Here is a 26,467-nt window from a genome sequence, read left to right as displayed (position 1 = left end):
AATTTCATCGCTAATACCAAAATATTTTTGTGATCGCCAAAACATACCTTCCTCTTGCTCAAATGTAGAGGATTCCGCCCTTCACCCTATCCATTGATTCATTGAGTAATCTGCTGTAGCACTGACTATTAAAAATAAAAAAGTGTTATTGGCAATGGAGAGAGAATATTAAAAATAAAAAAGTGTTATTGGCAATGGAGAGAGAAAATATATAGGGTATGAGAGATGAGCTGGAGATGCTTTCGTAATGTGAAGGTAGGTTTCCTGTCTCTGTTGAATTGGTACTGAAGAGATGTTTGGGAGTGATGTGGTGTATGAAGATTCATCGATGCAATGTAGCCTTCCATGCTTCCAGCTGCAATCTGTATATGATATGCAGTATTTTGACTGCACCAGGTATGTAACACGGAATTTTGAGTTCCAATATCAGAACACTTCCATTTGTACAGATGTGCCTGAACTGGTAGGTATGAATTTGACAGAATCAGTAGTCATCCAAGAAATCATCTGGACCTAAGTATTTTGTGGAAAGCTTTATGTGTTGCATACTTGCATGGTGTGAAAATTGTGGTCTCATCTCATGCCGTTCAAATTTTGTCAGAGGAATTTGAAAGAAATATTGCCAAATTTGCCAGAGGAACCTTTTAAGGGTTGTTATCATGACAGATTGACAGAGGTGTGGTAGGGAAATGTTGCAGGACTGTCGGAGATGCTGAACAGTGGGTCGTGCAGTGGGTAGTTTAAAGTATGGTTATGGCTCGCATTGCCCTATCTCGTGGGGGAAAAAAGGCCGGCTCAAAAAAACAAAGAAAAGAGAAAAAAATTCTTTGCTTCATGTTTTAGTTAACATCTTTTATTTTGCTGATCAAGACTTTGACGAACCTCGCGAACCAAGAGGACATGACGAACACCGAAAGGCCATCTACTTATTATATTCTGCAACAGATAATACTATTTAGTTAGTTCAAGCACTATTAAATGCAAATAAAAAATACAAATAAAAATAGAATGATGCCACTAGCTGGAGTGTCCTCTCAAACAGTCTGGTGGCCTGTCAGCCTCAAACCTTTCAAACATCCTGGAATTTCGGCACGATTTTTGAACTGAAAATCACTCGATGTTGATGTCCGATCGAAACTCCAACGAGCGAAGTGAAACATGGGCCGCCAGCCCAGCACTCCAGTCGAAGAATGCAAACTAATTCTTGAGATCTAACGGCCCATAAATCGATGATCCATACGGCCCAGAGAAGTCCGGCCCACAGTAGGAGAATCCGCCCATTTAAAGCCTACATGAAATCCACTGATCCCTGGAGAACCAAAGGCAAATCCAATTCTAACATATAAGAAAACAGGAAGAGGGTATCATTATTTTTAGTTTGAATCTTTCATTGTTTGAAATGAAAATTTCATTTTTTGAACTGCGTTCTCTAAAGGGAATTTCATGCATGGCGAGCCATTGCAGTGTTCTACCCGGATATCTCCAAATGTTCACTTCTCTTTCAAACCAGTGTGATCTGTGAGAATCTTTCTGATTGCAATTTGTTCAGTATTATATGATGTCTACATGTTGATGACCAAACAGTAATCACTAAGAATAGTTGGGAAAATTATATTGTAATTAATGTGCAGCTACAAGGTGAAGAGTTAGTTGACTTTGTTGGCAAAAAGCTATTCTTTTTTGCTGTCTCCATTCCAGCAACAACCTTGTTGCATTTGGCTGCGTAAACAAACGGGGATATGACTGACGACTTGGAATCTTGGGATCAGAATATACTTGAACCTTAGACGTTGACTTACTATTTTTTCTTGTGTTGGATCATGTGCCTGTTGCTTTAGTTGGATATACATAACTTACTAGTTTGTATTGTCATCCTGTTGTTCATCGTCCCCTCTTTTAAATTCACTCAATCATTAAGAGTAGGATTAGCATTTTTTTCTACATATTTGCAAAATTTCCTAGTTGTACGAAACGTAGGAGATATATAGGCTAAGGTGTTGCAGGCTGAACCTGAATATGAGTTGGATGAAGTTTCAGAGTTCGGACTTTGGACCTTATGATACATGTTCCTGAAGTTGTACATGGGAGCAAAAGAATGCTTATATGAAATGGATCCAACTTTTGAGTGCCCTCTGAAAAGTCAATCCAGGGTTAACAAAAGGCACTGGAATTAAAGAAGCAACAAAAGAGTGTGGAAAAAAAAGGGGGAGGAGATAAAGGATTTCTTTTTTCAGAAAGAAGGAGAAGATGAGAACAAGTTGGGTGTAGAAAAGTTGGAGAGGAGAAAGAGGGGCAGCCACTACACTGCGCACCAGAAGTACACTGTAAAACTTCACATGCTTCCTTCTTCAAGATACAGCAGCCACATGCTTCTTTTCAACCACCATTACAAACTATTAGTTTTGGGGTTTGCATCTTTGAATTATCAGTCCAATATATCAAATCATATGAAAAATAGTTCTTTTTTTAGTACTCAAGAAAGTTGCTCATGAGTTTATATAAAAAAAAACTCGACCTGCGGGGGTAAGACAGTCCCTGGGCAACGAGTATAAAAAAAATCCATGAAGCATGTGTGCTATAGGGATTAGACCGACCTTCCAGACAATAATTACTTTGCTAAATTAGTTGTGGTATTTCAAAATAATCATGTCGATAATATCCGAATGGCTATCCTTATTTTCTTTCCTTTTTGTTTGAGGAAATGTGGTTGGAGCTCTCCAATTAATCAATTAAGGGGGAACAATGACGAAGAACGAAGATGACTCCAAGCAAGAGCGAAATGGAAACGAACGTGGTGCAGAGATTAACGTAAGAGCTTATGTATGCAGAAAAGCCTTACGCTTGTATTCTAATACTTTTGACTACTTTTACTTCTATTCTCGTGTTATTACAGGACACGTGTGGCTACTTATCTGTATTCTATACTCAATGCACTCTGAATAATGTGATGGGCCAAGTGGCCACATCCAGCAACTTTTGGATGCAAAGAACTCATAACCCTCCACTAAGCATAATCTACATAGAGCTCATAGCTGGAGGCTAGCTGCAGGTTTAAACAAGCCAAAAGATTGCTTTCAAGATGCATTTGGGCAAAAGACTAGGTTACTTGTCTACATTACTGGGCCATACTGCTTTGTTCACTGGAGATCACAATATGAAATTTGCTATATACAGTACATGTACTCTTCCTGGAAAGGCTAGCTAGGCAGAACTGGATTCTGCTGCAAATGTGGTAGATATGTTCCGGTACCAGTCTAAGTAGCTAGTTGCCTCTCCACTAATGAACTAGCTTTCCGGATCACCTTTTTTGGTGGGTGGTCTCCTGGTAATTTTTTTAAACACTTTGTTTTTTATTTTCCTTTTGTCTTGAAAAGTAAGTTGGGTTTGTGGATAGGGTTCTCTGAAACTGAACCCATTTTGAGGCATTCAGTGCCTTGATCTTTAGGGGCTGCAAAAGGCATATATATGACCTGAAATAATTGAAGACAGAAGACTGACACCAAGATGAAGCTGTTGCTTCATGCATTCCGATTCGTTTATGGAAGTAAAACTGTTTTAGTTTGTTACAAATGGTTTACAAATTTGCATGGATATAATGTACATAGAGGAGAATTCCAAATATTGTATAACATAGAGCTGATGTCACGTACTTGCTCATTTTTAGATGGAAACTTCCTATATATTTTTGTAAGGACGAAGTGAAGTTCACATGCCAGCTCAAAGTGATGTGGACTCCAACACAGCATCGGCACTACTATAGAACCTAAATTGACCCTCATTAGTTATCCTTAATCCCCTTTTATCCTTTATGAAACTTTACTTATCTTTCATTCCGATTTCACTTGTTTCATTATTAGCTTAAATTACCAAGTGGAGCCGACGAGCCTCTACCTTGTGCATGCACTAACTAGCTCAAAGAGCAATCCTACTCCTGAAGCACTAACCTTGATTATAAATACTACTCCCTCCGTTCCAAATGTAGTTTGTTTTGGTAAATCTAGATACATATTTTTTATTATGCATCTAGATAAATATTATGTCTAGACGTATAGCAGAAATTATGTATCTAAATTTACCAAAGCGATCTACATTTTGGAACGGAGGGAGTACGTGGATAACACACCTGCCTTTCATGATAACAATTGAGTACTAGTGACTTGATCGCCTATTTTGTTTGTTAGAGCATCTTTAAGAGGCTAAGTAAAATATTATCTAAATTTACAGACTTTACCTCCTTTATAAAAATAGAAACCTCCCTAAAACACTAGGCTATCCAATGGACTAGGTATTATCTTGACTCTCCATGTTCAAAACCTTCCACATCCGTTCGTATCCTTTTCTTTTCCCCGAAACGCCGAGCTCCGGGGAGGACCCGAATGGCAACGCCAGCTCGGCGATCTTGGGCAGCAGCTCCCACGCCTCCATCAGCTGGTCCATGGCCACCGTCTCCGCGCACCGGAGCAGGAGGCTGAGCAGCCGCAGACCCCGCGTCTCCAGCCCCTCCGCCGCCACTGCTGCCGCGGCGGAGCCGAGCCCAAGTAGCTGCTGCCGCTTCCCCTGCGCCGGGCACCCTTCCCCATCGTCCTCTTCGTCGGGGCCTCGAGGGAAGCCGGCGCCCGCTTGGCCTTCAATGCAGCTGCTGCCGGCGTGTCGGTGACGGGCGTGCGGGACAGTACACCTTGGAGTATTGCGCCGCCGGGGGGGGGGGGGGGGGAGCGGAGGGGACGGGCCGCGCCGGTGGGGAGGGAGCACGCGGGGACGAGCAACGTGGGCAGGTAGCGCACGGACCGCACGGGAGGAGGAGATGGCGAGGCGACGGGGCTCGGCAAAGATGGCTAGCGGAGTGCCGTGGATGGCTAATGAAATAGCGAGGATCTGAAAATAGAGAGGCTGTTGGATCTGTTTTTACTCCAGTTTAGCTATTTTACCTATCCAACTCGTTTTACAGAGACTGTTGTAGATACTCTGCTGCATGCTGCCCAAGGTTAAACAGTCGACCGACTCTGCTGAAAGCAGGGTCGAGGATGAAACACATGCCTGCCTTTAGTATTTGCTTGATGACCAGTGCATAGCAATTTTGAAGCGGGTGTATGTGTGTAGGAATTTTCGACCCCTAATAAAGACAGTGTAGTTTCCCGTGCATGCAGAGACTTCAAGTACGGCGTGCCATTAAACTCATGCATGCATGCATGGGTAATACCGTAGTAGTAATAGTGAATACGTACACTAGTACACTCGGCCAGCTAGCTTTTGGCGTATTCCTAGGGGTATCGCCAAAACTACCTCCTGCATAGTACTGTACCTGTACGTACGTACAAGCGTATAGAACGAACGAACTGTATACCAGAGGCATTCAATGCAATGGTCCGAGGTAACTAATCTCATCAGTAGCGTACGTATAAAACAAAATACTGCAGCAGCAGCAGCAGCAGCGACCAAGGGTGGAAAAGTCAAGTCAGGGAGGAGCCTGACTGACTGCCTCGCCTGAGAGGCACGTGCTCGCACAGTCAGGTCAACCGGGTTCTGTACAGTAACACATGCACGGTGAAAATGACGAGCTGGAGGTTACTTCCTACTGGGAGTAGTAAAAAAAAAAAGGAATGATCTGTACAGAAGGCTACTCCTGCTGCTAGGTCACTGTAGCATAGCGATGGAAGTTGTCGATGCTCCACTTCCGCTCCATAGGTGTAGCCATGTAGGCTAGGCGCGGCACCTAGCTAGGGTTCTGTCCACGCGGCGCCACGTGTGCCGGCGAACAACTCTGCTCGACGGCGGCAGGCATCTCCGGCGCCTTGCCGCTTGTTCATGCGCCCGTCTCTGCAGCCTCGTCGAGAAGATCTCGCGCGCGGCCATGAATTGGTAGAACGACAAGGAGCTTGTTGTAATGTCGTTCAACCATCGGGCATCGGCTAGCTCGTGCTCGCAGTCGACGGGCGGGGCGGCGGCTGGTGTTGGCAGGCACGGCGGGTACGAGACCCACAGGATCCCGGCGTTGAAGAGGCGATCCAGCGGCCAGGCCGTAGGTAGGGCCGGCCGCAAGTGCCATGTCCTCCTCCCATCAATGGCGGCGTCCGGCACCGGCAGCTGGATCTATGTATCATCTATGGTAGCCTGCGGTTGGCCACTACTCTACTCGCAGCTACTGTTCCTGCCACTTGCCGGAACCGCAACCACTGTTCCTGCCTCGCCAATGGAGGTGGAGTGAGAGGTCATCAGCTCCGTAACTCGCCACTGTCCTTGCTCGTTGATTCTGCCCTTGCCCAGATTAGCAGTAGTAGTACTTTCCTGTCACTTGACACCATGATTAGATTAGCGCGCTTTAATCGCCCCCACCACCTGCGCGCCGGAGGCAATTATCCTACCCCAGCCTGCAGGCGACGGGGATGATAGGTATGGTGGGTCTGGGAAAGGGAGCCCGCCTCCCCTTCCATTTGGGGAGTAGAAAATAGGAGCCCACGAGCCGAGCTCCCTCTCTGCTCATCATCGCATCGCATCGAGGAGAGAGCGGCGCCCGTGCCAATCCCCTCGCCGCCGTGGCGCCCAACTCGCTCGCTGCCTCCTTGGCTTTTCTCTCTCGGTGTCAGTGCTGCCGCCGATTTATACGCGCCTCCCCTCCCCCGTCCCGTCTCCTCCCCTCTCTCCTTCGCCCCCTTCTCTCTACCTCTCTGCTGCTGCAGTGGCCCAGTGAGTGGGTCTCCTTGCTCCTGCGCTGTTCATCCCATTGGATATTTGGATCCTTCCGGTTTGGTGCCTACTTGCCCCCACGGAGATTCTTGCTACCTCTGCTGCTGCTTCTGCTGCTGTTCATGCATGGCCTCCCCTTCCTGATAAACTTCTTCTTGGTTCCTCACCCAGCTCCGGCTGGGAATCCTGCTCGCTTGTGCTCTGGCGGCATCTGGATGCTGGGGGTACCAACAATCTTGCATTTTCCCTAACTGATTTGGTTTCGAGTTCTATGGTGATTCTGTTTTTCTTTCCCATCTTTGTTTTCTGAAAATATATCACCTTTTCCCGGCTTCTTCTCGATTCGGTTCTTGGAAAGGCTGGTCTCCTCGGTTCTTGAGCTGCTTCATTTCCCCTGCCTTTTCTTTATGTTTTTGTTGCGGAAGACTCTTCTTCCTCAGTTCTTTACTGTTCATCTGCCCACCGATTTATTTTACAGTTCTCAAATTTCACCTCTCTTCCTGCATCTTACCACCACTGCTGCCACCTGATCTGTTGCTTAATCAGCCCACTTGTTTGTGCTGCTCATGATTGCAGTTGGTGGTTCGGTTAGGTGCTTAACTACATCCACCCCGGAGAACATCGGACGGAGCATTTGAGGTCGTTGCCTGCCCAACCAAGCTCTCTCAGCAGCTCCGGCCTCTGACTTTCTCGGGAGGAGGAGCAGGAGGAGGCGAACCAGCGCGGGCACGATGATGAGCTTCAGGAGCCACGAGGGGTTCGGGCAGGTCCACGCCGGCGCCAGCTCCAACGGAGCTCAGCTGCCGTGGTGGGCGCCGGCGCCTCAGCTGCTGCTGTACGGCGAGGCGCTGGGCCAGGGGAAGGTGCCGCCGGAGGCGGCGCCGTGCCGGGAGGCCCGGTTCCAGGTCGTGCCGGGAGCGCAGGCGCCGCTGGGTCCTCCGGTGCCGCCGCCGCCGCCAGCGAAGGCTGCTGCCGAGAGGGGCCTCCCTGAAGTCCTCAAGTTCTCCGTGGCGCAAGGTGAGGATCCTTCCGTGCTTGTGCGTGTTTGTCAGTAGGATGTGCCAAGAACATGGCTGGGACTAGTTTAGTCTGCAGGAAAAGATTTGGGAGGGATACGACGCATGTGTAGGATCCAGATGGCAATAATCTGAGCTCGAGTACAAATCTGGCAGGATTTGTTTGTATTCCTTATTTCAGAGTCAGGGATAGTGTAATCTGCACAGAGGTTTAGCACTAAGTGTTTGTGGAATTAGTTACCCTTCTAATGCCTTTTCAGATGCCATGCACCGTTTGTACCCTGGAGCTCTTTCCTCACACCGGTACACAAATCAATGAAGCATAATAAGGGCGATATAGTGTTAATGTTTACTAAAGATGACCTTTAGTTTGTGTCAAAAAAAAGATGACCTTTAGTTGACTGGAAGCAGTTTTTTGTAACAGTGTGGCAAAATTTCTTATTTATACATGTATGCCATATTTATGACACTTGGCCACTGCCTAAGAAGCTAGGACAAGAGGGAGTCAGTAGCAAATAGAAAGTTTCCATGATTTCATCTATCTATGGTACCTGGTACACATGTACTTCCTGTTTGTTTCTAAATTTGACCTGTCCCCTGGATAGCATTTGCTGGGATTCGAAAAGTCGCTCTTCTCCGTTGGTCATGATATAGCCCATTTAGAATTTCTCCACAGACAATAGTATATATATATATATATATATAATGGGTTCGATTCAATGAAGTAATATAGCTTATGTAAGTTTGTTGGTACCTTCTTCATACCTATCTGGAGTAGGTAGTTCCTATTATTTGACAGGCACCTGATATAAGATCTAAGTCTTTGATATGTGCCAGAGAAATATTGAATTTTATGTTGTTAAGTACGTTTTCTCATTCAGAGCTGGCGTGACCCCAGAAACAACCATACAACAACAAAGCCATTTAGTCCCAAGCAAGTTGGGGTAGGCTTACCACACAGATCCACTAGGGTGGGGCATGTTTAAATTTTTTTATCTTTTTTTGTTTAAACTGTCTGGGGATCAAATGACTGTTCATCTACATTTATCCTTGGAAGCTCAGGCAGCTTGTAGTCCAAAGAATTCCATTCCACGATGTACTTGGGATAGTAGTCATTGAGTTGAAACCCAACATGAGTCACCAACAAAAGGGGAAAAGATAGAGAAAAAGAAAATAAACATTTATAATGCATTAAACAAGGATTAAATTTATACCACAAAAAAGGGTACTGGCAGTTGCTACATGAACTTGATCATTTTTAGACTTGCACATATAGTGTTTCCAATCAGTTAGATGAGCCAAGAACATGGCAGGGAATAAAAGATGTTCTTTTCATGTGTACTGTCATTTTACCATGTTGACAGTTTCTTTTCATCGTTATCCAAAGTTAAAGTTGTTCGCGATTAGCTTCTTGGCTCAAGCCAGTTGAATCAAGGACCTTTCCTGAGTGCTTCTATGTTTTGTGGAATTTGGTTTCAGGTAAAGGGGAGAAAGGTTCTGAGCACTCTGCCACTGTTGCTTTGCCATCCCCATTTGTGATCTACAATGGTCATTTTGAGCTGGGCCTTGGTCAATCTACGGTACGGCTGTCCATTTACTTTATTTATGCATATGCATGGAGGCAAACTTTTTTTGTGATTAAAGTTGTAGTGCATTTTGCCTGCCTTCACAATTTAAATGCATCTTCATTCTCTGCTGCTGACTGCTGACTGATTTTTGTGGTGTTAGGTTTCTGCTAATAATCCTTATGCTGACCAACACTGTGGCCTGCTTTCTCCCTATCCAGTGGGAGCAACGGTATGTTCTATTAGTTTCGGGCCAGTCATGTATGAAATTTCTCTGATTGAATCTGCTGTTGTGGTAACATATCACAAAACCAAGACATTTGTAAAAAATAAAAAATATTTTAGTGGTCAACTAAACTCCACATTTTCAGCAATTTATGTATGTTTCTTTTTTAAAGTTTCTCAAACTGTTTTTAATGTTGATGAACATGGAACTCATCTTTGCATAAGCTTGTGGAACTGTAAACCCCATCCTTTTAGTGCCTATATGTTTCATCAATAAATAAAAGCAGATCGGCTAATATAATATTTTACCATGAATAAAATAAAAGAAAGACAAAGTAGTACAGGGAATAAATATACCGACGATCGATTAACAGGTGTATTAGGTATAGTATGGTGATATTTTCTTTTATAAATGTTGGGCTGAAGCCATATCTTTCTTTGGAATTGGCATTCTAGTGAGAATGCAAAAACGAAATATCTTTATTTGACGCTGTTGTTTGTCAAGTAGGAAATCTGTAGAAAATTTATTGAGTCTGCTCTTATCTTCCACCATTTATATTTGTGGATACAGCCTGGAGGGTGCATGCGTATACCATTGAATATGCCAACAGAAGCACCAATTTATGTGAATGCAAAGCAATATGAAGGCATTCTTCGTCGACGCCGTGCCCGTGCCAAAGCAGAGAGGGAAAATAGGCTGGTGAAAGCCAGGAAGGTATCTTGCACATCTCAAACTATTAATTGAGCTTCTTAATTGTCACCTTTGAATGTTTCTATCTCACCATGCCATGCAACACATCTTCTGTTGTCTTCTACCATTGATGCCAGTGCATTTGATGATGCAGCCATATCTGCATGAGTCACAATCTCCACATCTCAAACTATTAATTTAACTCCTTAATTGTCACCTTTGGCTGATCGATACTATATCACCATGCCATGCAGCATATCTTCTGTTGCCTGCTAGCACTTATGTCAAGTATATTTGATGACGCAGCCATATCTCCACGAGTCTCGCCATCTGCATGCACTGCGTCGCGCAAGAGGCTCTGGTGGGCGTTTTCTGAACACAAAGAAAGAGTCCAACGCGAAGGATGCTGGTGGAGATGGCAAGGCAATGGTCAGCAACTCGCTTATGCGCCAGGTGGCATCTCCAAGTTCAGAGATCCAGCAGTCAGACCTGGGCAACCCGAGCAGTGTCTCCAGTCTGTCGGGCTCAGAGGTGTCAAGCATATATGATCATGAAGATGTGGATCACTACCACAGCTTTGATCACCTCCGCACTCCGTTTTTTACCCCGCTCCCGAGTATCATGGACAGTGAGCATGGTGTCGGTAACCCCTTCAAGTGGCCAACAGCCTCTGAAGGCTGTTGTGACCTCCTCAGAGCATGACTAGAGGGGTTACCAGACAGCCGAATGCTACGAACTGGCGACAACCGGCAGATGCTGCCAGATGTTACCAGCTCCGGGTCAGGGATTGTCCCTCCCATCGTTTGGCTGTCAGTAGGCAATTCATTCTTGGCTGAAGGCATTGTGGTTGTTTCCGCTCATCGCCTAATTGTCCTAGAAATTCTATTTCTGGGATCTTGTGATGAGTGGAGCACCCTTGCCCCCAAAAATGCTGGTAGTACTAGCTTCCAGCATCAAACTCGTTTTGGTGTAGTTTTCTGAATAAAGCCTGAAACTTCGAACTCGTCTGAAGATTCAGAGGTACTGGAAGTGGCGTATGTTTGAAGTCTGATTGTGTCAAGACTATGGCTTTGTTAGTGATGAATTGTGGTGTGCCTGAAACTTGTGTGAACTTGATTTGTAATATGTGGTGTGCTGAAAGCTCGTACTCGGTAATGTACTAATGTATTTGACTACTGAAACTTTGGGCTTCGTCTGTACTTTGTGCTCCATGTCTCAATGCTATGGCTTCGGAGGTATTTTGGTTTGCAAGAAAGATTGTTGCTTGAAGCTTGCATATGCTTGGATAAGTCTAATCTGCAAGAAGGCATCACCCATGTCAGCATGTGGAATCATACTGAGCTCCAGAATCTATTTGTGGCTGATCTGTGCAGATTAAATTTTCTTTAATCCAAACTTTTGAACCAAATTGACTGGAAACACAACGACAATTTTGCTTGTTCGATTGTTCCATTGACCGGCGTGGGCTGCCGTCGAGGACAATCACAGCGATCTCACTCGCCGGGGCGGGAGCCAATGGGCGTGCGATCACGACGCAGGAAAGGCGCGGCGAAGGTGCCGGAGAAGACGACGGCCATACCCGTGCAGAGCTAATCCGCTGAGTGGCGCACGTGCCTCCGGCGGCGCGGGGCGGACAGGCCGGGCGGCGGCGGCCAGCTCTGTCCGGCTCCACGCAGCGCCGCCAGATCCAACGGCGATGGCACACGAGGAAACCACGACGAGAGCGCGCGAGGAAACCACGGCGAGGACATTGTGGAGGCGACGGCGAGCCGCAGCTGCCCGACGGGCGGGAGCCAGAGAGCCGCCTGTCGTGGAGGGCTATTGTGTGAAAGCTTCGGTCAAAAATAGGGACTGATCTGCAAGGTAGGGGGTTAGGTGAAAATATTCGGATCGCTATTCATAATCGCTATCCGAACTAGGGGGCTAAGTGAAAAATAATTGGGGACTAGTTTGCAAAATTGACCGCCACAGATCCTCCAGCAGGCCTCGACTCGGTCCGCCGTCCGCGCGCTCTGCCGCGCCGCCTCGTCGTCTCCGCCTCCATCCACCTCCCCGCGAGCGCCGAGCCCGCGCTATGGCCTAGGGCTTTGCGCTCCGCCTCCACCGCCAATGCTGGGGCAGAGCCTTCCGCTCCCGTGCTCGAGGCGGCGGCCGGAGGCTAGGAATGGTGTGCGTGGGTGGGCCGCGCGCTGATCAGGCGGCGGAAGGAGCACGGCGGGCCAGCCGATACGGAAAGGAGGCGGGCGCTCCTCACCTTCCCGCTGCTGCTATTTTGCTCTTGAGCGGACGGCGGCGCGGGCACGATGCTGAGCTAGGTCCGGAGGTTCCCACCGGCGCCAGCTCCAACGGAGCCGCGCTGCTGTGGTGGGCGCCGGCGCCTAAGCTGCTGCTGTACGGCCAGGCGCTGGGCCAGGGGAAGGTGCCGGCGGCGGCGGCGGCGTGCCGGGAGGCCCGGTTCCAGGTCGTGCCTGGTGTCCTCCGGTGCCGCCGCCGCCGCCGCCAGCGAAGGCTGCTGCCTGCTGCTGAGAGGGGCCTCCCTGAAGTCCGTCCTCAAGTACTCCGTAGCGCAAGGTGAGGATGCTTTTGTGCTTGTGCGTCTTGGTCAGGAAGATGAGCCAAGTACATGGCAGGGTCAAAAAAATGATGTTCTTTTCATGCGTCTGTTTGATCAGTTTATTTTCATAGTTATCCAAATTTTGAGTTGTGCGCAACTAGATTTCTGGCTCAAGCAACTTGAATGTTGGATGGATGGCTACTTTGCTTCCACTTTGATATAGGAATCAAGGACCTTTCCTGAGTGCCTCTGTATTTTGTGGCATTTGGTTTCAGGTAAGGAGGAGAAAGGTTCTGAGCACTCTGCCACTGTTGCTTTTCCAAGAGCATTCGCAATCTACAATGATCGTTTTGAGCTGGTCCTTGGTCAATCAATGGTACGTCTATCCATTTATCTTATTTATGCAGACTTTATTTATGCATATGCATGGAGGTGAACTTTTCCGTGATCAAAATTGTAGCGCATTTTGCATGACTTGACAGTTTAAATGCATCTTCATTCTCTGCTGCTGATTCATGACTGATTTTTGTGGTGTTAGGTTTATGCTACTAATCCTTATGCTGACCAACACTATTGCTTGCTTTTCTCCTTCTCCAGTGTGACCACCCGTATGTTCTATTAGTTTCGGGCCAGTCATATTTGAAATTTCTCTGATTGAAGCTGCAGTTGAGGTAACATATCACAAAACCTAGACATACACGTAAAAAAGAAAAATATTTTAGTGGTCAACCAAATTCCACATTTTCAGCAATTTATGTATGGTTCTTTTCGGTTTCTTTTTTTCTCACACTGTTTTTAATGTTGATGAACATGAAATTCATCTTTTCCTCTACATGTGAGCTGTAAACCCCACCGTTTTAGCGCTTATATGTTTCATCAATAAATAAAAGCAGATTGGCTAATATAATATTTTACCAAGAAATATTTAAAAGAAAGACAAAGTAATCCAGGGAATAAATGTATTGGTGATGGATGAGCAGGGGTATTAGGTGTAGCACGGTGATATTTTCTTTTATAAATGTTGGGCAGAAGCCATATCTTTTCTGTGGAATCGGCATTCCAGTGAAAATACAGAAAGGAAATATATTTATTTGATGTGTTGTTTAAGTAGGAAATCTGTAGAATATTTATGAGTCTGCTCTTATCTTCCACCATTTGTATCTGTGGATGCAGCCTGGAGGGTGTATGCGTGTACCGCTGAATATGCCAACAGAAACACCAATTTTTGTGAATGCTATGCAATATGAAGGCATTCTTCATCGACGCTGTGCCCGTGCCAAAGCAGAGAGGGGAAATAGGCTGGCAAAAGCCAGATAGGTATTTTACGCATCTCAAACTATTAATTGAACTCCTTAAGTGTCACCTTTGAATGTTTCAATATCACAATGCCATGCAACACATCTTCTGTTGTCTTCTACCGTTGTTGCCAGTGCATTTGATGATGCAGCCATATCTGTATGAGTCAAACTCTACATATCTCAAACTATTAATTGAACTGCTTAACTGTCACCTTTGGCTGACCAATACTATATCACCTTGCCATGCAATATATCTTCTGTTGCCTGCTAGCATTCATGTCATTGTCAAGAATCTTTGATGATGCAGCCATATCTCCATGAGTCACGCCATGTGCATGCACTACGGCACGCAAGAGGCAATGGTGGACGTTTCCTCAACATGAAGAAAGAGTCCAACGTGAAGGATGCTGGTGGAGATGGCAAGGCAATGATCAGTAACCCGCTTATGCGCGTGGTGGTGTCTCCAAGTTCAGGATCCAGCAGTCAGACGTGGGCAACCCAAGCAGCATCTCCAGTCTATTGGGATCATGTGATGAGTGGAACACCATTGCCCCCAAAATCTGGTAGTACTAGCTACCAGCATCAAACTCGTTCCGCCTTAGCAGGTTTCAGTGTTGTTTTCTGAATAAAGCCTGAAACTTGGGAGTCCTCTGAAGTTTCGGAGGTACTGGAAGTGGAGTATATTTGGAGTCTGATTGTATGTCAAGACTATGGCTTTGTTAGTGATGATATGTGGTGTGCTTGAAGCTTGTGCGGACTTGGTTTGTAATATGTGGTGTGTTAAAAGCTTTAATTCGGTAGTGTAATCATGTGTTGACTACTGAGACTTTGGACTACTTTGTTGTGCTGCATGTCTCTATGCTATGCTTGGACATGCCAAATCTACGAGAAGGCATTAAGTTTTCCTTCATCCAAACTGTTGAACCAAATTGACCAGAAACTCAAAGCTAAAACTGAATGACTTTTGCTTGATTTGCGGTGGAAATCTAGTCATTTGACCATTTCAGGCTTTACGCACAAAGAAGATCTAGGTAGAACACTACTTGCCCAATCCCTGCCGTGCGAGCATTTGGTTTGCTTGTTCCATTCCATGGCGCCGACCCGCGTGGACCATCGCCGTCGCCGAGGACCCATCGCGGAGACAACGACGCAGCAAAGGCACCACGGAGTTGCCGGAGAAGACGACGATACGATACCCGTGCAGAGCTGATCCTCGGCGTGGCGGACGTGGCTCCGGCGGCGCGGGACGGAGAGGGCGGGCGGCGGCCTAACTCTATCGGTCCCCTCGCAGCGCCGCGGTATAATGGCGAGGCGCGGAAACTAGGCGATGGCTTGGGCTTCCATCGGCGATTGCAAGTCCGTCTTCACGACGAGCCGCCGCCGGCGGACCACGAGCGGGAGCCAGAGAGCCGCCGTGTAATGCAGGACCAATGTGTGAAACTTCCGGTCAATATAGGGACTGATATAAAAATATTCGGATCGTGACTATTAATCACGATCCGAATAACGGGGGTAAATGAAAATATTCAGATCGCGATCCGATTCAGGGGCGTAAATAAAAATACTCGTATCGCGGTTAGTAATCGCGATCTGATTCAGGGGTTAAATGCAAATACTTGGATCACGATTAATAATCGCGATCCAAACTAGAGAGTTATATGAAAATAAACAGGGGCTATTTGGCTATTTTGCAAATAGTTGGATCGCCATTTTGCAACAGTTACCGCCACCAGATCCACCGGCCGGCCTCGCCTTGGTCCGCCGTCGGCTCGCTCAGCCGGGCACCGCCTCGTCGTCTCCGTCTCCACCCACCTCCCCGTGAGCGCCGAGCCCGAGCTAGGCTTCGCGCTCCGTCTCCGCCGCCAATGCTGGGGGCGGAGCCTTCCGCGGCGGCCGGAGGCGACGAATGGTGTGCGTGGGTGGGCCGCGCGCTGGTCAGGCGGCGGAAGGAGCACGGCGGGCAGCAGCCGATACGGAGAGGGGACGGGCCCTCCTCACCTTCCCGCCGCTGCTATTTTGCTCCTGAGCGGACGGCGGCGTAAGCATCCCGCTTCACTGGTGCCTGAACTGATGGCCTTGGAATGGGGATCGGATCTGCTGGGCGCTGCGGTAGTGGACATGGAGGAGGAAGGAGAGGGCTAGTTGCCGCGGGTCGACCGGCATCCTTGGTACAGAGCAGTTCACTTGTGATCGTCTGTTTCATATTGTGAATCATTTCACATTGTTGGACGATAGGATCATCGAGGTGGTTGCTTGCAGGCTGTCTGCCATGGAATGCCTGGATGGTCACCGAGTAGATTGGCACCACCAAATGGTGATCGTGCCACGATTTTTTTTACCGCATTTTGCATTTTTTTGGCATCATTTTTGCTTTTGAGTGGTACTGGTTTCTTTGTAACTCTTGAGAACTGAAAAAGATGTACTGGTTTCTTTGTAACATGACAGGACCAGAGTAATTTCCCAGTTGTCAACAAAGAGGCAAAATGTCTTGTTTAAATGTACAACAGGGAGCGCTGTGCTGTGAGAGCCAACACAGTTTAAGTTGAGAAAACCTCACGAGAAGGAGAACGGCACTATGGCAGGAATGAGGAATTCTGCAAAGAAAAACACAATACCTACCTTTTCCACAAGAAAACAAGCAATTTAGAAGCTATATCGTGCCTCGATAAAATACCAGCCTGAGGAACATTGCGGTTGCGGTTGTGGTAGTGGTCGCAAACAAGCAAAGATGTCTTGTCAGTGGTCATTTAGCGGAGGAAGATTGGAATGGTTTAGAGTAAATCAGCAATAAATCACCTAAATTCAGGTGCATCCTTAAGTGTGGTTGTAGGAGTTTTGAGTGAGGCAGAGGAGAAGGTATTCCCTAAATTTTTGTAACCGACCAGAATCCAAGATACCAACTTTCTTTGCAATTTTCTCCAATAGAAAAAAAGGATTCGCTTTAGGTGGATAAAACCATAAAATAAAATAATATATATTCATGCCTTTTGAATCGCAAAAATGGACTTCAATTTGCATCATGATTAAGTGAAAGTAGATAATTGGTTACCAAAGGTTCCGTACAAGTTACAAATAAGTCAGAAACTTGTTGCTTCACTGAACCTCAAACACAGATGTCCAAATAAGTATCGTGTCATGTTGCATGGTCATCCAAGTTTGAATAATAGACTTGCATTCTTTTACCTTGGCATGTAATTAATGATTGCAAAATCCAGCTCACAATTTGATTGTATGACATCTTGTTCACACAGCCAGAATATCTGGATTTTCTGGACCTTTGTTGAATTTATTAGGTATGGAGCATGCAGATACTAGTTTACAAATTTACATGAAACAGAATGGTAACATTGAGTTCCACTGTAATATTATCTGCAGCAATGCAATGTACTCACATTCACATAGCACCAATGGACCTAAGCTAAAGTTAACTGTGAGTGATGCCAGTAGACGGTATCTAAAACTTAATGACAGCGCAGCAACTATTCAACAGAGCATGTACATTACGGCAATCCAAAAGTTTACTTAAGAATATTAGACAAGTCAACTGGTAACATTATACAGTCAGTATGTCCCATCTTTCTGGCTCGTTAAAATTGGGAACTCTTATTTTGAGGTTTTGAAATTAAACCAACTGCCATATGAAATACTTAATTCAACGTATCCAATTCAGTTCGGTGTGATTTTAGCAGTGTAGATTGAAGACGCCATTGTCATTCTTGTTTTAATATTTTCCATTTGTCGTATGCGTATCTTCTATCTCTAGCATTTAATCAGTCACACAGAAACTTCTATTGCCAGTGTCATTCTAACCGTCGCATTAATATACTATTGATATTTTGGTGTTCTACCTGTCCCATTTATATACTGAAGATATGATAGTGTTCTTGAGCATTAACGAGCGGCTCTGCAATATATTTTTGTAGATCTTATTTGAGAAGGTGAACGTTACCATTCCTAGGCTATCGCTGGCTATATATACGCAGCACACCAGTGTCCTCGCTGTCTCAACCCACCCATAATCTCTGTGTTGCTTCTTTACCAGTAGCGGTATTTTCTTTCTTAACCTCCTTTTGCATGTCTTGGATATCTTCTGTTACTATTTTTGTGGTTATCATTACAAATATCATGCATAGCTTGGCCGTATTTTACATTATTCGTAACTAATATCATGCAGTATCCTGAATTTTTTAATACATCTCTTTTTTCATACCGCTTCTCTGACCATGTACTGTATGATGTTTCTTTTTTTGCATTCTCGTGATTATGCAACTCAGATGGTGAGCTTCATGGGCCGGATTTGAAGCTGTTACTCTATCATGGTCCCAAGGTGAGGATCCTCTAGTCTCTATCTTTAATACATATTTATACTTTATACATAGACCATGGGTAGGTGGGTACAGTTAGGTAGCTGGAATTAGGAGTGAAACGAGAGGGACGATTTTTGTCTGACCCAATAGTAGAAATAAGAAAAATCTGCATGGGATGTGTTTCCAAAACGATGATTAGTGTGCGGTATGTCGTGTATTCATCTGTGGCATTTATGGGATATGGGTCAAGTTGTGGGTGAGCAATGTCTACTCTATTTGTATTCAGTAGCCAATAAATTTAAAAGTTGGATATTCTATAGAGCGTTAAGGATCTGTGAAATTATTGATTCATTGTAATGTGACCTTGGTGAATGTTTACTTGTTGGTGTTAATTATCATCATTCTAGCACATTATAAAACTGTTAACTTCATTGTGAAGTTCTATCCTTTCTTTATGCATGTACAATCCATTATCCACTCTGTGGCCGCTTCAAATCTGACCTATATGGCTATATCCACTCTGAGTCCATGTCCTAAGTGACCTGCAGTTACATTTATGGTAGGAATTGATGTATTTAACTGTCGAGAATTTTCTGCAATTCAAATAGGCCCTGATCTAACACAATAGATCTTATGTCAGAATTGAATTCAATCAATCTGTTGTAGAATTTCCTAATGTGATGATGCTTTTGTAACCAAGAAAACAAAACGAGAAAATCCAGGACCTTTATCGAAGTGTCCTTGTTGTGTTTCATGAATAGATTTGACTGGCTAGACTATAATGAATCTAGGTACATGCACAAGGCAATACTACTGATGGTCATCTACATTCTAAATAATGAATTTCTTTTAGTTGTCTCGGTATATTTTGTAGGAAAGTTAAGTAGAGGTTTGGTGGAAACAATCTCTACGAAAAGCACCAAATAGATTCATATAACTGACCTGATCAGAGATTTTGGAAAGCTTTCTTTTTCGTGGTGGCTATTTGGATTTTTTTGTTATGCATGGATGGATCTTTGGTCTGTATCTACTTAGATATTCATTGATGTCTTAGTTCACCTCCTTTTCCAGTAAGGACCCTTGATGGGATTTATGGATACTGAACTGTAACAGTAGCTGCTCTGGCATTTTGAACCAGGGAACACGGCAAAGGCATCCGAGTGCTCTGCTCCTGCAATACCGAACATGTCTGTGGAGAATAATGGTTCGTCTGAGATGGGTGCTGGTCAGCCAATGGTAAGTTATTCTGTCAACCTTGTTTCTTGAAAAGGACAAAGTCAACTACATTTGGACCACAAGCATAATGTCATTCCTTTCTGAATGTCCATTTTTTACTGAGTTAACGGTTCATGGTTCTAACAACTATCCTAATGCTGATAAGCAATATGGCCTATTTTCTCATCGAATGAGATGATTATTAAGTTCCTTTTAGTGAACATGTAATTTAAGTCAATTATGAATTATGATGTAATCACCTTTAATGTACATGTTATTTGGCTTGATTCTTGACTTATGTGCAGTAGTAGCATGTAAAATACATTAAAAGTAAGGTCGCTGAAGTTTTCTTAAATTTAGTTTATGTGAACTTCTTTCAATATTAGATGTCTTTCAATAAGCTTACTTTAGCACAAATTTGGATTTTAAATTGCAGACATCTCATAATGATTCTTCCAAATTATTTCAAAACTTGGAAACTTCATTCAGTGTTGATACATGTCTCATTTTATATAATGTGCAGTTAGGTTCATTGATGGCTTTAATCTTTGTTTAGGTCACCCCTTTTTCTTTTAGGAGTGGCATGACTTGCCAATAACATAAGATAAAGGGATGACCTCCAGTGATATCCTGCCATGAGTACTTTCAAAAATTGATATTATGAGAGCAGAGTAGGAATATTAGTTGGAGGTTTTATCTGTCAAAGTGATGTATTTCTTGCTAATAATCCTTTGATGTTTGTTGGTTTCTCTTTTTGAAATGTAGGCTGTTGGCTGGAAGCTGCTTCCACCTATTACACCTGGTGGTGCACCAGTTTTTGTGAGGGAAAAGCAGTATGATGCTATCATTAGGCTGCGTGAACGTCGCCATCTTGTCAAAGAAGCAAGGAAGAGAAGGGCACTCAGAGTTAAGGTACGTCCCACTTAACTCTGAATATGATCCTGATTTGCCCACAGTGAAGTATCAATTTTGTCCCCATCTTTCTTGTCTTTCTATTGTTTCTGTAACTGCAATCTGTTGATGCAGAAGCACATTCCAAGATGTCCTAAAGGCCACTTTGTCAGGACCAAGGGCAACCAGAAAGGTACCAATGGAGGCATCATGGTGCCATTCCGCGCCGCCCTAAGAGACTGTTGCCTGCCCTTCATTGTAGCCAATGGCTACCAGGAAGTGACCACTGTAGGCAGCGAGTTGCAAAGCAGCACCCCTGCAATAGGCTTCAATTGGCCCTTCAATGCAACCAATGGAGGTGGTGAACATGTTGGTGAGGTCATGTATTTGCCCTTGATCGCAACCAATGTAGGCGATGCAAATGCTGGTGAGGTCTCCTATGACATTGAGGCGCCAAGCAACACCCCAGGAATTGGCCTTTGTTGGCCCTTCGCCGAAACCAGTGAATACTATGAGAACATCGCTGAGGCCACCTCTGGTAGCACGGTGTCAATCAGCAACCCCACAGGAGACTTCTATTGGCCTGTTGTGGCGACCAACGAGGAGGAAAACGTCAGCGATGTCGCCTACAGCAGCATCCTGAACCTGGAGTCGCCCAATCCCACCACGGTCCTCAGGATCATGATGGGGAACGGGTACAACACCGACCAGGTCTCGGAGCAGTTCCAGAACGTGGCGCGCCTCCAGGCTCCTGAATTCACCACCCTCCTGACTGTGATGAACAACGCTGGTTATGATGAGGCTGCAGACGACGGCCACTATGACGTGCACAAAGTAATGACGAAGTTAGAAGGGTGGTAACCAGCAGCAGTAGGTCGCGCTTAGGCCTGCCCCTGCCATCGTTTTTCAGCTTTATGTGTACGCTTGCCTAGTTCTCTGGTTGATGGCTATCTATCTGTTCTCTTTTGCTCGTGTCCTGACTCCAGATTCTCGGATTGCCTGGTGGTCAGCTCTGAAGGTTCCTGAACCTGTTTGGTTAATAAGGCTGTGTACTGAGCCTAGCTCCTAGGTTATGGACTCGGACCTGAGTGTCTATTTCAGAACTTCTTCTTATTTACAATGCTACCTAGTTGCTTGTAATTTGGTCAAGTTTTCTCTCTGTTTTTGTATTCTTGAGATGGTGGTCAAGTTTTCTTAGTAAGGGCCAATACCGTACTGGAGGTATGCTTAAACTGAATGGTTGTATGGACCTGGTTTGTGTATGGTATTAAATCTTGGATTTATTAATTTGGTTGGCATGCGGATTGGAGGTTTTAATTATGTGCAAAAAGTTTTTCATGCAAGGAATTGCCAGTGCAGCACAGGCCTGCATCATTCTTGTGAGATTGCTCAAACCAGAGTCAGATGCTGCCGCTGAGACTCTGGTGTGAGAACTCACATGAATTTGAATGGATTCATTTTTAACTGAATTTGATTGGATTCTGACCGGTATATTTTGAAGAGTTGATTCGTGGGGGGCATGGGAACAGGTCAACTGGATGGCTGGCCGCGCCACCGCACGCGTCATCCCGAGAGGTGGGCCCTAGCGTCAGTGACACACTCGGTGGAGAAAACGAACTCGTTACTCCTCCAAGTCCCCCACCCACTCGTCGCGTCGTCTCCTTCCTCCTCCGCCTCGCAGCAAAAACCCTAGCCACCGCTCCCTCCGCCTCCACGGTTCTCTCTCCGAAGGCAAGGGGTTTTGGTGCGGGCTCGAGGCGATGGCGGGCGGCGGGAAGAAGGAGAAGGGGGAGGCGCTGGGCCGCGCGCTGATCCGGCAGCGGAACAAGGCGGCGGCGGCCGCCAAGGAGCGCGGCGAGGCGCTGGCCTTCGCGCGCCGCCGAGCGATGCCGCTCGAGTCCGTCATCGACGTCAGCGACATCGACGCCGTGCTTCAGCGGGCCGCGGAGGCCGACCAGCTCGCCGAGGCCGCGTCCGTCTCCTCCGACTCCGACCTCGTCATCGACCTGTGAGTGCCCGCCCCGTCTCCTCCGCCTCCGTGGGGGGAAATGAAATCCGTGTTTCGTTCCGTTGGTGTTGCGAGATTTGCGTGTGTTCGCCTGCTGTGGGTTCTGATGGATTGGGTTGGTTTGGCGCAGGGACGCGACGGGGGAGACAGTCGAGGAGAGGCGGCGGCTGCGGAAGGAGCAGGAGGCCCTGCACGCCAGCAGCCTCAGGGTTCCCCGGCGGTGAGCACTTTATTGATGATGTTGCTGTTATATGTGCGCGGTTTTAGGATTGTTCCTTTTCTGATTGTGGCTCCTTTGTGCGTGATTGCAGTCCACCGTGGCATAATCAGATGACGGTAGAGGAGCTTGATGCGAATGAGAGGCGGGCGTTCCTGGTGTGGCGCAGGAATCTTGCGAGGTTGGTTCTGAGTTGTACTGTCTACTCCGTCAATCATGCTTAGAACTGTTTTGTGGGATGGAGCGATATTTTCTTGTAAGGTTACATATTCAGGGACTGCACTATGACTACTGATTTTTTTTATCGACAATTGCATAAGATTAGTGACCTTATGAGCTTTATATTGCACCTTTACTTGTTATTGTGTAAACTATTAGATTAGTTTTTGGACCATTTTTGTTACATATGTAGTTCATGATAACCTAAATGGCTAAATATGCGGCTTAAAGGCAGACAGTATGTGTTAATTGTAGAAATGTACCTTGAGTTATTAATGCATCTTTGGGCATCATCTTTCCAATTAAATGCTTTGAGTAGTTTGTTGATGAGAGCAATCTAATCTGTAGATTGGAAGAGAATGACAAGCTTGTCCTGACACCCTTTGAGAAGAATATTGACATCTGGAGACAGCTCTGGAGAGTGCTTGAACGCAGTGATTTGGTGAGTTATCCTCCTTAATGGTCAAATGTGGTTGATTGCTTTTACTAATTTGTCTTTCTGTCTGAGTGCTCATACTGGACCATTTGTTAAACTACTAAAGGAAAGTAACACACAGATGTAGGTGCCCCTTGCAAACTGTAGTCTGTATGTTGACGCTGATTTATCTTCTGCTGTGTTATTTTATATGATTTACTTGGATTGCACTGGTGTGCTGACTTCATCATGCTCATGCTATTTCGATTGAAGAGTAATGCTCTGTGATGTGTGTTTTTTCTATGCAAATTACTGACTGTTTTCTTTTCTGCCATGAAGCTGGTTATGGTGGTTGATGCTCGAGATCCCTTATTCTACCGCTGCCCTGACCTAGAGGTACTGCTTATCGTGGTTTTCGTTTAAATTTTTTAACTACCAATGGAATAGCTTGTAAGCCAACCAAAATGGTGTTAGTTAATCCCTGCTTAAAGTCTGCTCAATTTTGCACGTTGTGCACAACTGCAAAGTATTTGTAATATTTCTCCAGAAGTCCCGGCCATGGATTTTTCATAGTTCTGTCTTCATCAGTATTGTTATCCATGTTTTGGCAATCGCTACCCAACTGGATGGCTATGATTTTCCCTGTATTTCTGACAGAAGCAAGCCAGTTTTTTTGTCATGAGAAAAATAAGTGAAATTAACCTGTCGCAGCAAATGAGTAGGCAGTAGCTGTCTTGAGTCTTGACATTGTTTTTCCTTGTTCTACATTAGAACAATACTTGCCATGACTTCTGTTCTCTAGAAATGTAAATTGTGTATTTCTGGAACATTGTTGTGCTTTCTTGAAAGAAATTCACACTATTTCAAAGTTTCACACCTTATGTTCTTCGTTGGTGGTTGTGCTATCTCACTTTTGACTTGTAACATGGCTTTTTCTGTACTAGGCATACGCAAAGGAAATTGATGAACACAAGAGAACAATGCTTCTTGTTAACAAGGCTGATCTGTTGCCGTTAAATATCCGGTTCGTACCTTTTCCGTGTGATTTGATTGTATGCTACCTTTATGGGTAATTTCCTTAAAACTGACATCATTTGCACTATTGTTTAATGCAGGAAGAGATGGGCTGACTATTTTAAGGCACATGATATTCTCTTTGTTTTCTGGTCAGCTAAAGCTGCTACTGCCACACTTGAAGGCAAAAAGTTAAGTGGATACTCTGAAGAAGAATCTGCTTCACTTGATTTGGATACCAAGATATATGGCAGGGATGAACTCTTGATGAGGCTGCAAGCTGAAGCAGAATCTATTGTAGCACAAAGGAGGACCTCAACTGCTGAAGAGGATCATGATGTCAGTTCTTCAGATTCTGCTTCATCAGTGGCTAAGCATGTAGTTGTTGGGTTTGTTGGTTATCCAAATGTTGGAAAGAGTTCCACTATAAATGCTTTGGTTGGTGAGAAGAGGACTGGTGTTACTCACACACCTGGCAAGACTAAACATTTCCAGACACTGATAATCTCTGAAGAGCTCACTCTCTGTGATTGCCCTGGACTGGTCTTCCCATCTTTCTCAAGCTCAAGGCATGAGATGGTGGCATGTGGTGTCTTGCCGATTGACAGGATGACAAAGCACCGGGAAGCTATTCAGGTGGTGGCAGATCGTGTCCCGAGAAATATACTTGAGCAGATTTACAAAATCACCTTGCCGAAGCCGAAGCCTTACGAATCGCAGTCTCGGCCACCAACTGCCGCTGAGCTGTTGCGGGCCTACTGTGCATCCAGGGGGCATGTCAGCCATGCTGGGCTGCCTGACGAGACCAGGGCTGCTCGACAAATACTGAAGGATTACATTGATGGTAAAATCCCGCACTTTGAACTCCCTCCTGGTGTAGCAGACGTCGAAGCAGAATGTGAAGTAATCACCAGATCAGAAGGTCCAGCTACTTCATCAGCAGCTAATGAATCAGATGCTGATGATTTGGATGAAGAGGATGAGGACGCAGTTGATCCAGCAGAGCCAGACATGAAAGATGTACTGGATGACCTGGAATCTTTCGACTTGGCCAATGAAGGATCTAAAACCGCCGCAAAGAAGAAGAAAGAGGCATCCCACAAGCACCACAAGAAGCCCCAGCGGAAGAAGGATCGGTCCTGGAGGGTTGGCAACGATGGTGGGGATGGAACGGCAGTTGTAAGGGTGTTCCAGAAGCCCGCTGTCAATGTGAGCGGCAGGGTCTAATACCTCAACTTTCTGCTTTGCACAACCACACAACACATGGCGGGGCACTGAGCCTCCTACTGTCCGCTGATGGCTGAAGCTTCTTCAGTGGAAGGGACAAGCGGAACGTTGTGGTTTTGCATGACAGCTTGTAAAACCCTGATAGTCGTTACCAGAAACTAGTGTTGCCCTTGCGGCCTTCCATATGCAGTGAGTTGTAGCGCGATAGATACATACGGTGGTGTGTACTGTTTGTTTTTTTCCATGTCTTCCATAGCAACACATATGTGAAGGTACTATTCAGATGGTTGATACGTGCTATGGTAGGACTCTGTTCCAAACCCTTTTCTTTGATGTATTGATCGGCATTCTTAATACAAATGTCAAAAAAAAAATGGAGAGCATGCAACTGCAAGAAGCTGTATAACGAGCAGTCGGTGTGTAAGAATGTGCAACTCTATAATATTGTTTGGCGTGGTAACGTACGTGACAGACCAAACCGTAACGGATCGTGACTCGCGTGTAACAAATTACCGTATGTTTCGTAGATCCGTAGGATTGTTACCAGCTTCGAATACTCGATTGATATTCCTCTCACCGTCCACTGCCCAGCGGAAGCGATCGACGCCATGATGGCTTCACCGTGCAAGAAGACGAGGTTGTCGCCGGCGCCACCGTGCCGCCAAGATCTCCCAGACGAGATCATCGAGGACATCTTCGCACGCATGCCGCCCAAGTCGGTGCTCCGGTGCCGCTGCCTTTCCCGAGCCTGGGCCGCCGCGCTCTCCTTGGACGCCTACGTCGACAGGCACCTCGACCTCGCGAACCGCCGCCACCGGGAGGTTCTTCCTAGGCCCTGCCTCCTGCCGGACTCCGTCGCCGCGTCCACGGTGTACGCGTGGTCGTCGCCGGAGCTCGGGAAGGAGGGCGTCTTCACGCCGC

The 26,467-nt window shown here is 45.7% G+C and overlaps 4 protein-coding genes and 1 long non-coding RNA gene across 13 annotated transcripts; all 5 read left to right on the top strand.

The window, feature by feature from the left end:
- Positions 1 to 6,450: 6,450 nt before the first annotated feature.
- On the top strand, positions 6,451 to 11,432 carry LOC112887727 (nuclear transcription factor Y subunit A-10-like). Of its 5 annotated transcripts, none has more exons than XM_025953989.1 (6): positions 6,451 to 6,684; positions 7,261 to 7,701; positions 9,180 to 9,280; positions 9,429 to 9,497; positions 10,062 to 10,205; positions 10,488 to 11,432. In XM_025953989.1, exons 2-6 carry the CDS (start codon positions 7,416 to 7,418, stop codon positions 10,881 to 10,883), a joined length of 996 nt encoding a protein of 331 aa, XP_025809774.1. In that variant the 5' UTR covers positions 6,451 to 6,684; positions 7,261 to 7,415; the 3' UTR covers positions 10,884 to 11,432. The 5 variants fall into 5 exon arrangements, with proteins under 5 accessions (XP_025809774.1, XP_025809772.1, XP_025809773.1 ...); XM_025953987.1 differs by having other exon boundaries at positions 6,451 to 6,742; XM_025953988.1 differs by having other exon boundaries at positions 6,451 to 6,747.
- Positions 11,433 to 12,345: 913 nt separating this feature from the next.
- Positions 12,346 to 13,406, top strand: LOC112885645. Its single transcript, XM_025951214.1, has 4 exons — positions 12,346 to 12,350; positions 12,583 to 12,752; positions 13,011 to 13,111; positions 13,274 to 13,406. The coding sequence occupies exons 1-4, from the start codon at positions 12,346 to 12,348 to the stop codon at positions 13,355 to 13,357; spliced, it is 360 nt and encodes a 119-aa protein (XP_025806999.1). The 3' UTR covers positions 13,358 to 13,406.
- Positions 13,407 to 13,913: 507 nt separating this feature from the next.
- On the top strand, positions 13,914 to 14,857 carry LOC112887607. The gene is made up of 2 exons (XR_003227598.1): positions 13,914 to 14,052; positions 14,341 to 14,857. It is a non-coding gene; the product is annotated as an uncharacterized LOC112887607 (long non-coding RNA).
- An 838-nt stretch (positions 14,858 to 15,695) lies between these two features.
- Positions 15,696 to 21,691, top strand: LOC112886824. 4 transcript variants are annotated; one of them, XM_025952824.1, is made up of 7 exons: positions 15,696 to 16,201; positions 16,293 to 16,889; positions 17,957 to 18,080; positions 18,308 to 18,360; positions 19,479 to 19,576; positions 20,321 to 20,467; positions 20,582 to 21,691. In XM_025952824.1, the coding sequence occupies exons 5-7, from the start codon at positions 19,526 to 19,528 to the stop codon at positions 21,305 to 21,307; spliced, it is 924 nt and encodes a 307-aa protein (XP_025808609.1). In that variant the 5' UTR covers positions 15,696 to 16,201; positions 16,293 to 16,889; positions 17,957 to 18,080; positions 18,308 to 18,360; positions 19,479 to 19,525; the 3' UTR covers positions 21,308 to 21,691. The 4 variants fall into 4 exon arrangements, with proteins under 4 accessions (XP_025808609.1, XP_025808610.1, XP_025808608.1 ...); XM_025952825.1 differs by lacking the exon at positions 16,293 to 16,889; XM_025952823.1 differs by having other exon boundaries at positions 15,696 to 16,889.
- Positions 21,692 to 22,076: 385 nt separating this feature from the next.
- On the top strand, positions 22,077 to 25,929 carry LOC112886088 (GTPase LSG1-2). Of its 2 annotated transcripts, XM_025951869.1 has the most exons (8): positions 22,077 to 22,454; positions 22,585 to 22,674; positions 22,766 to 22,852; positions 23,239 to 23,332; positions 23,645 to 23,701; positions 24,250 to 24,329; positions 24,421 to 25,498; positions 25,572 to 25,929. In XM_025951869.1, exons 1-8 carry the CDS (start codon positions 22,207 to 22,209, stop codon positions 25,614 to 25,616), a joined length of 1,779 nt encoding a protein of 592 aa, XP_025807654.1. In that variant the 5' UTR covers positions 22,077 to 22,206; the 3' UTR covers positions 25,617 to 25,929. The 2 variants fall into 2 exon arrangements, with proteins under 2 accessions (XP_025807654.1, XP_025807653.1); XM_025951868.1 differs by having other exon boundaries at positions 22,078 to 22,454; positions 24,421 to 25,929.
- Positions 25,930 to 26,467: the final 538 nt, after the last annotated feature.

This window comes from Panicum hallii, chromosome 3 (assembly GCF_002211085.1).
Source record: "Panicum hallii strain FIL2 chromosome 3, PHallii_v3.1, whole genome shotgun sequence".
NCBI classification, from domain to species: Eukaryota; Viridiplantae; Streptophyta; class Magnoliopsida; order Poales; family Poaceae; genus Panicum; species Panicum hallii.
The sequence above is the reverse complement of the archived record's forward strand: the minus strand, read 5'-3'. Positions and strand labels throughout refer to the sequence as shown.

Bases quoted from the DNA above. Each gene is read 5' to 3' on its own strand.
- LOC112885645 (XM_025951214.1), top strand. The intron at 12,753-13,010 runs GTGAGGATGCTT...ATTTGGTTTCAG, and splicing joins CAAGTACTCCGTAGCGCAAG to GTAAGGAGGAGAAAGGTTCT. The intron at 13,112-13,273 runs GTACGTCTATCC...TTGTGGTGTTAG, and splicing joins TGGTCCTTGGTCAATCAATG to GTTTATGCTACTAATCCTTA.
- LOC112887727 (XM_025953989.1), top strand. From the start codon at position 7,416: ATGATGAGCTTCAGGAGCCACGAGGGGTTCGGGCAGGTCCACGCCGGC. The intron at 7,702-9,179 runs GTGAGGATCCTT...ATTTGGTTTCAG, and splicing joins CAAGTTCTCCGTGGCGCAAG to GTAAAGGGGAGAAAGGTTCT. The intron at 9,498-10,061 runs GTATGTTCTATT...TTGTGGATACAG, and splicing joins CCTATCCAGTGGGAGCAACG to CCTGGAGGGTGCATGCGTAT.
- LOC112886088 (XM_025951868.1), top strand. From the start codon at position 22,207: ATGGCGGGCGGCGGGAAGAAGGAGAAGGGGGAGGCGCTGGGCCGCGCG. The intron at 23,702-24,249 runs GTACTGCTTATC...TTTCTGTACTAG, and splicing joins ACCGCTGCCCTGACCTAGAG to GCATACGCAAAGGAAATTGA. The intron at 24,330-24,420 runs GTTCGTACCTTT...TGTTTAATGCAG, and splicing joins CTGTTGCCGTTAAATATCCG to GAAGAGATGGGCTGACTATT.
- LOC112886824 (XM_025952826.1), top strand. From the start codon at position 19,526: ATGTCTGTGGAGAATAATGGTTCGTCTGAGATGGGTGCTGGTCAGCCA. The intron at 19,577-20,320 runs GTAAGTTATTCT...TTTGAAATGTAG, and splicing joins TGGGTGCTGGTCAGCCAATG to GCTGTTGGCTGGAAGCTGCT. The intron at 20,468-20,581 runs GTACGTCCCACT...CTGTTGATGCAG, and splicing joins GAAGGGCACTCAGAGTTAAG to AAGCACATTCCAAGATGTCC.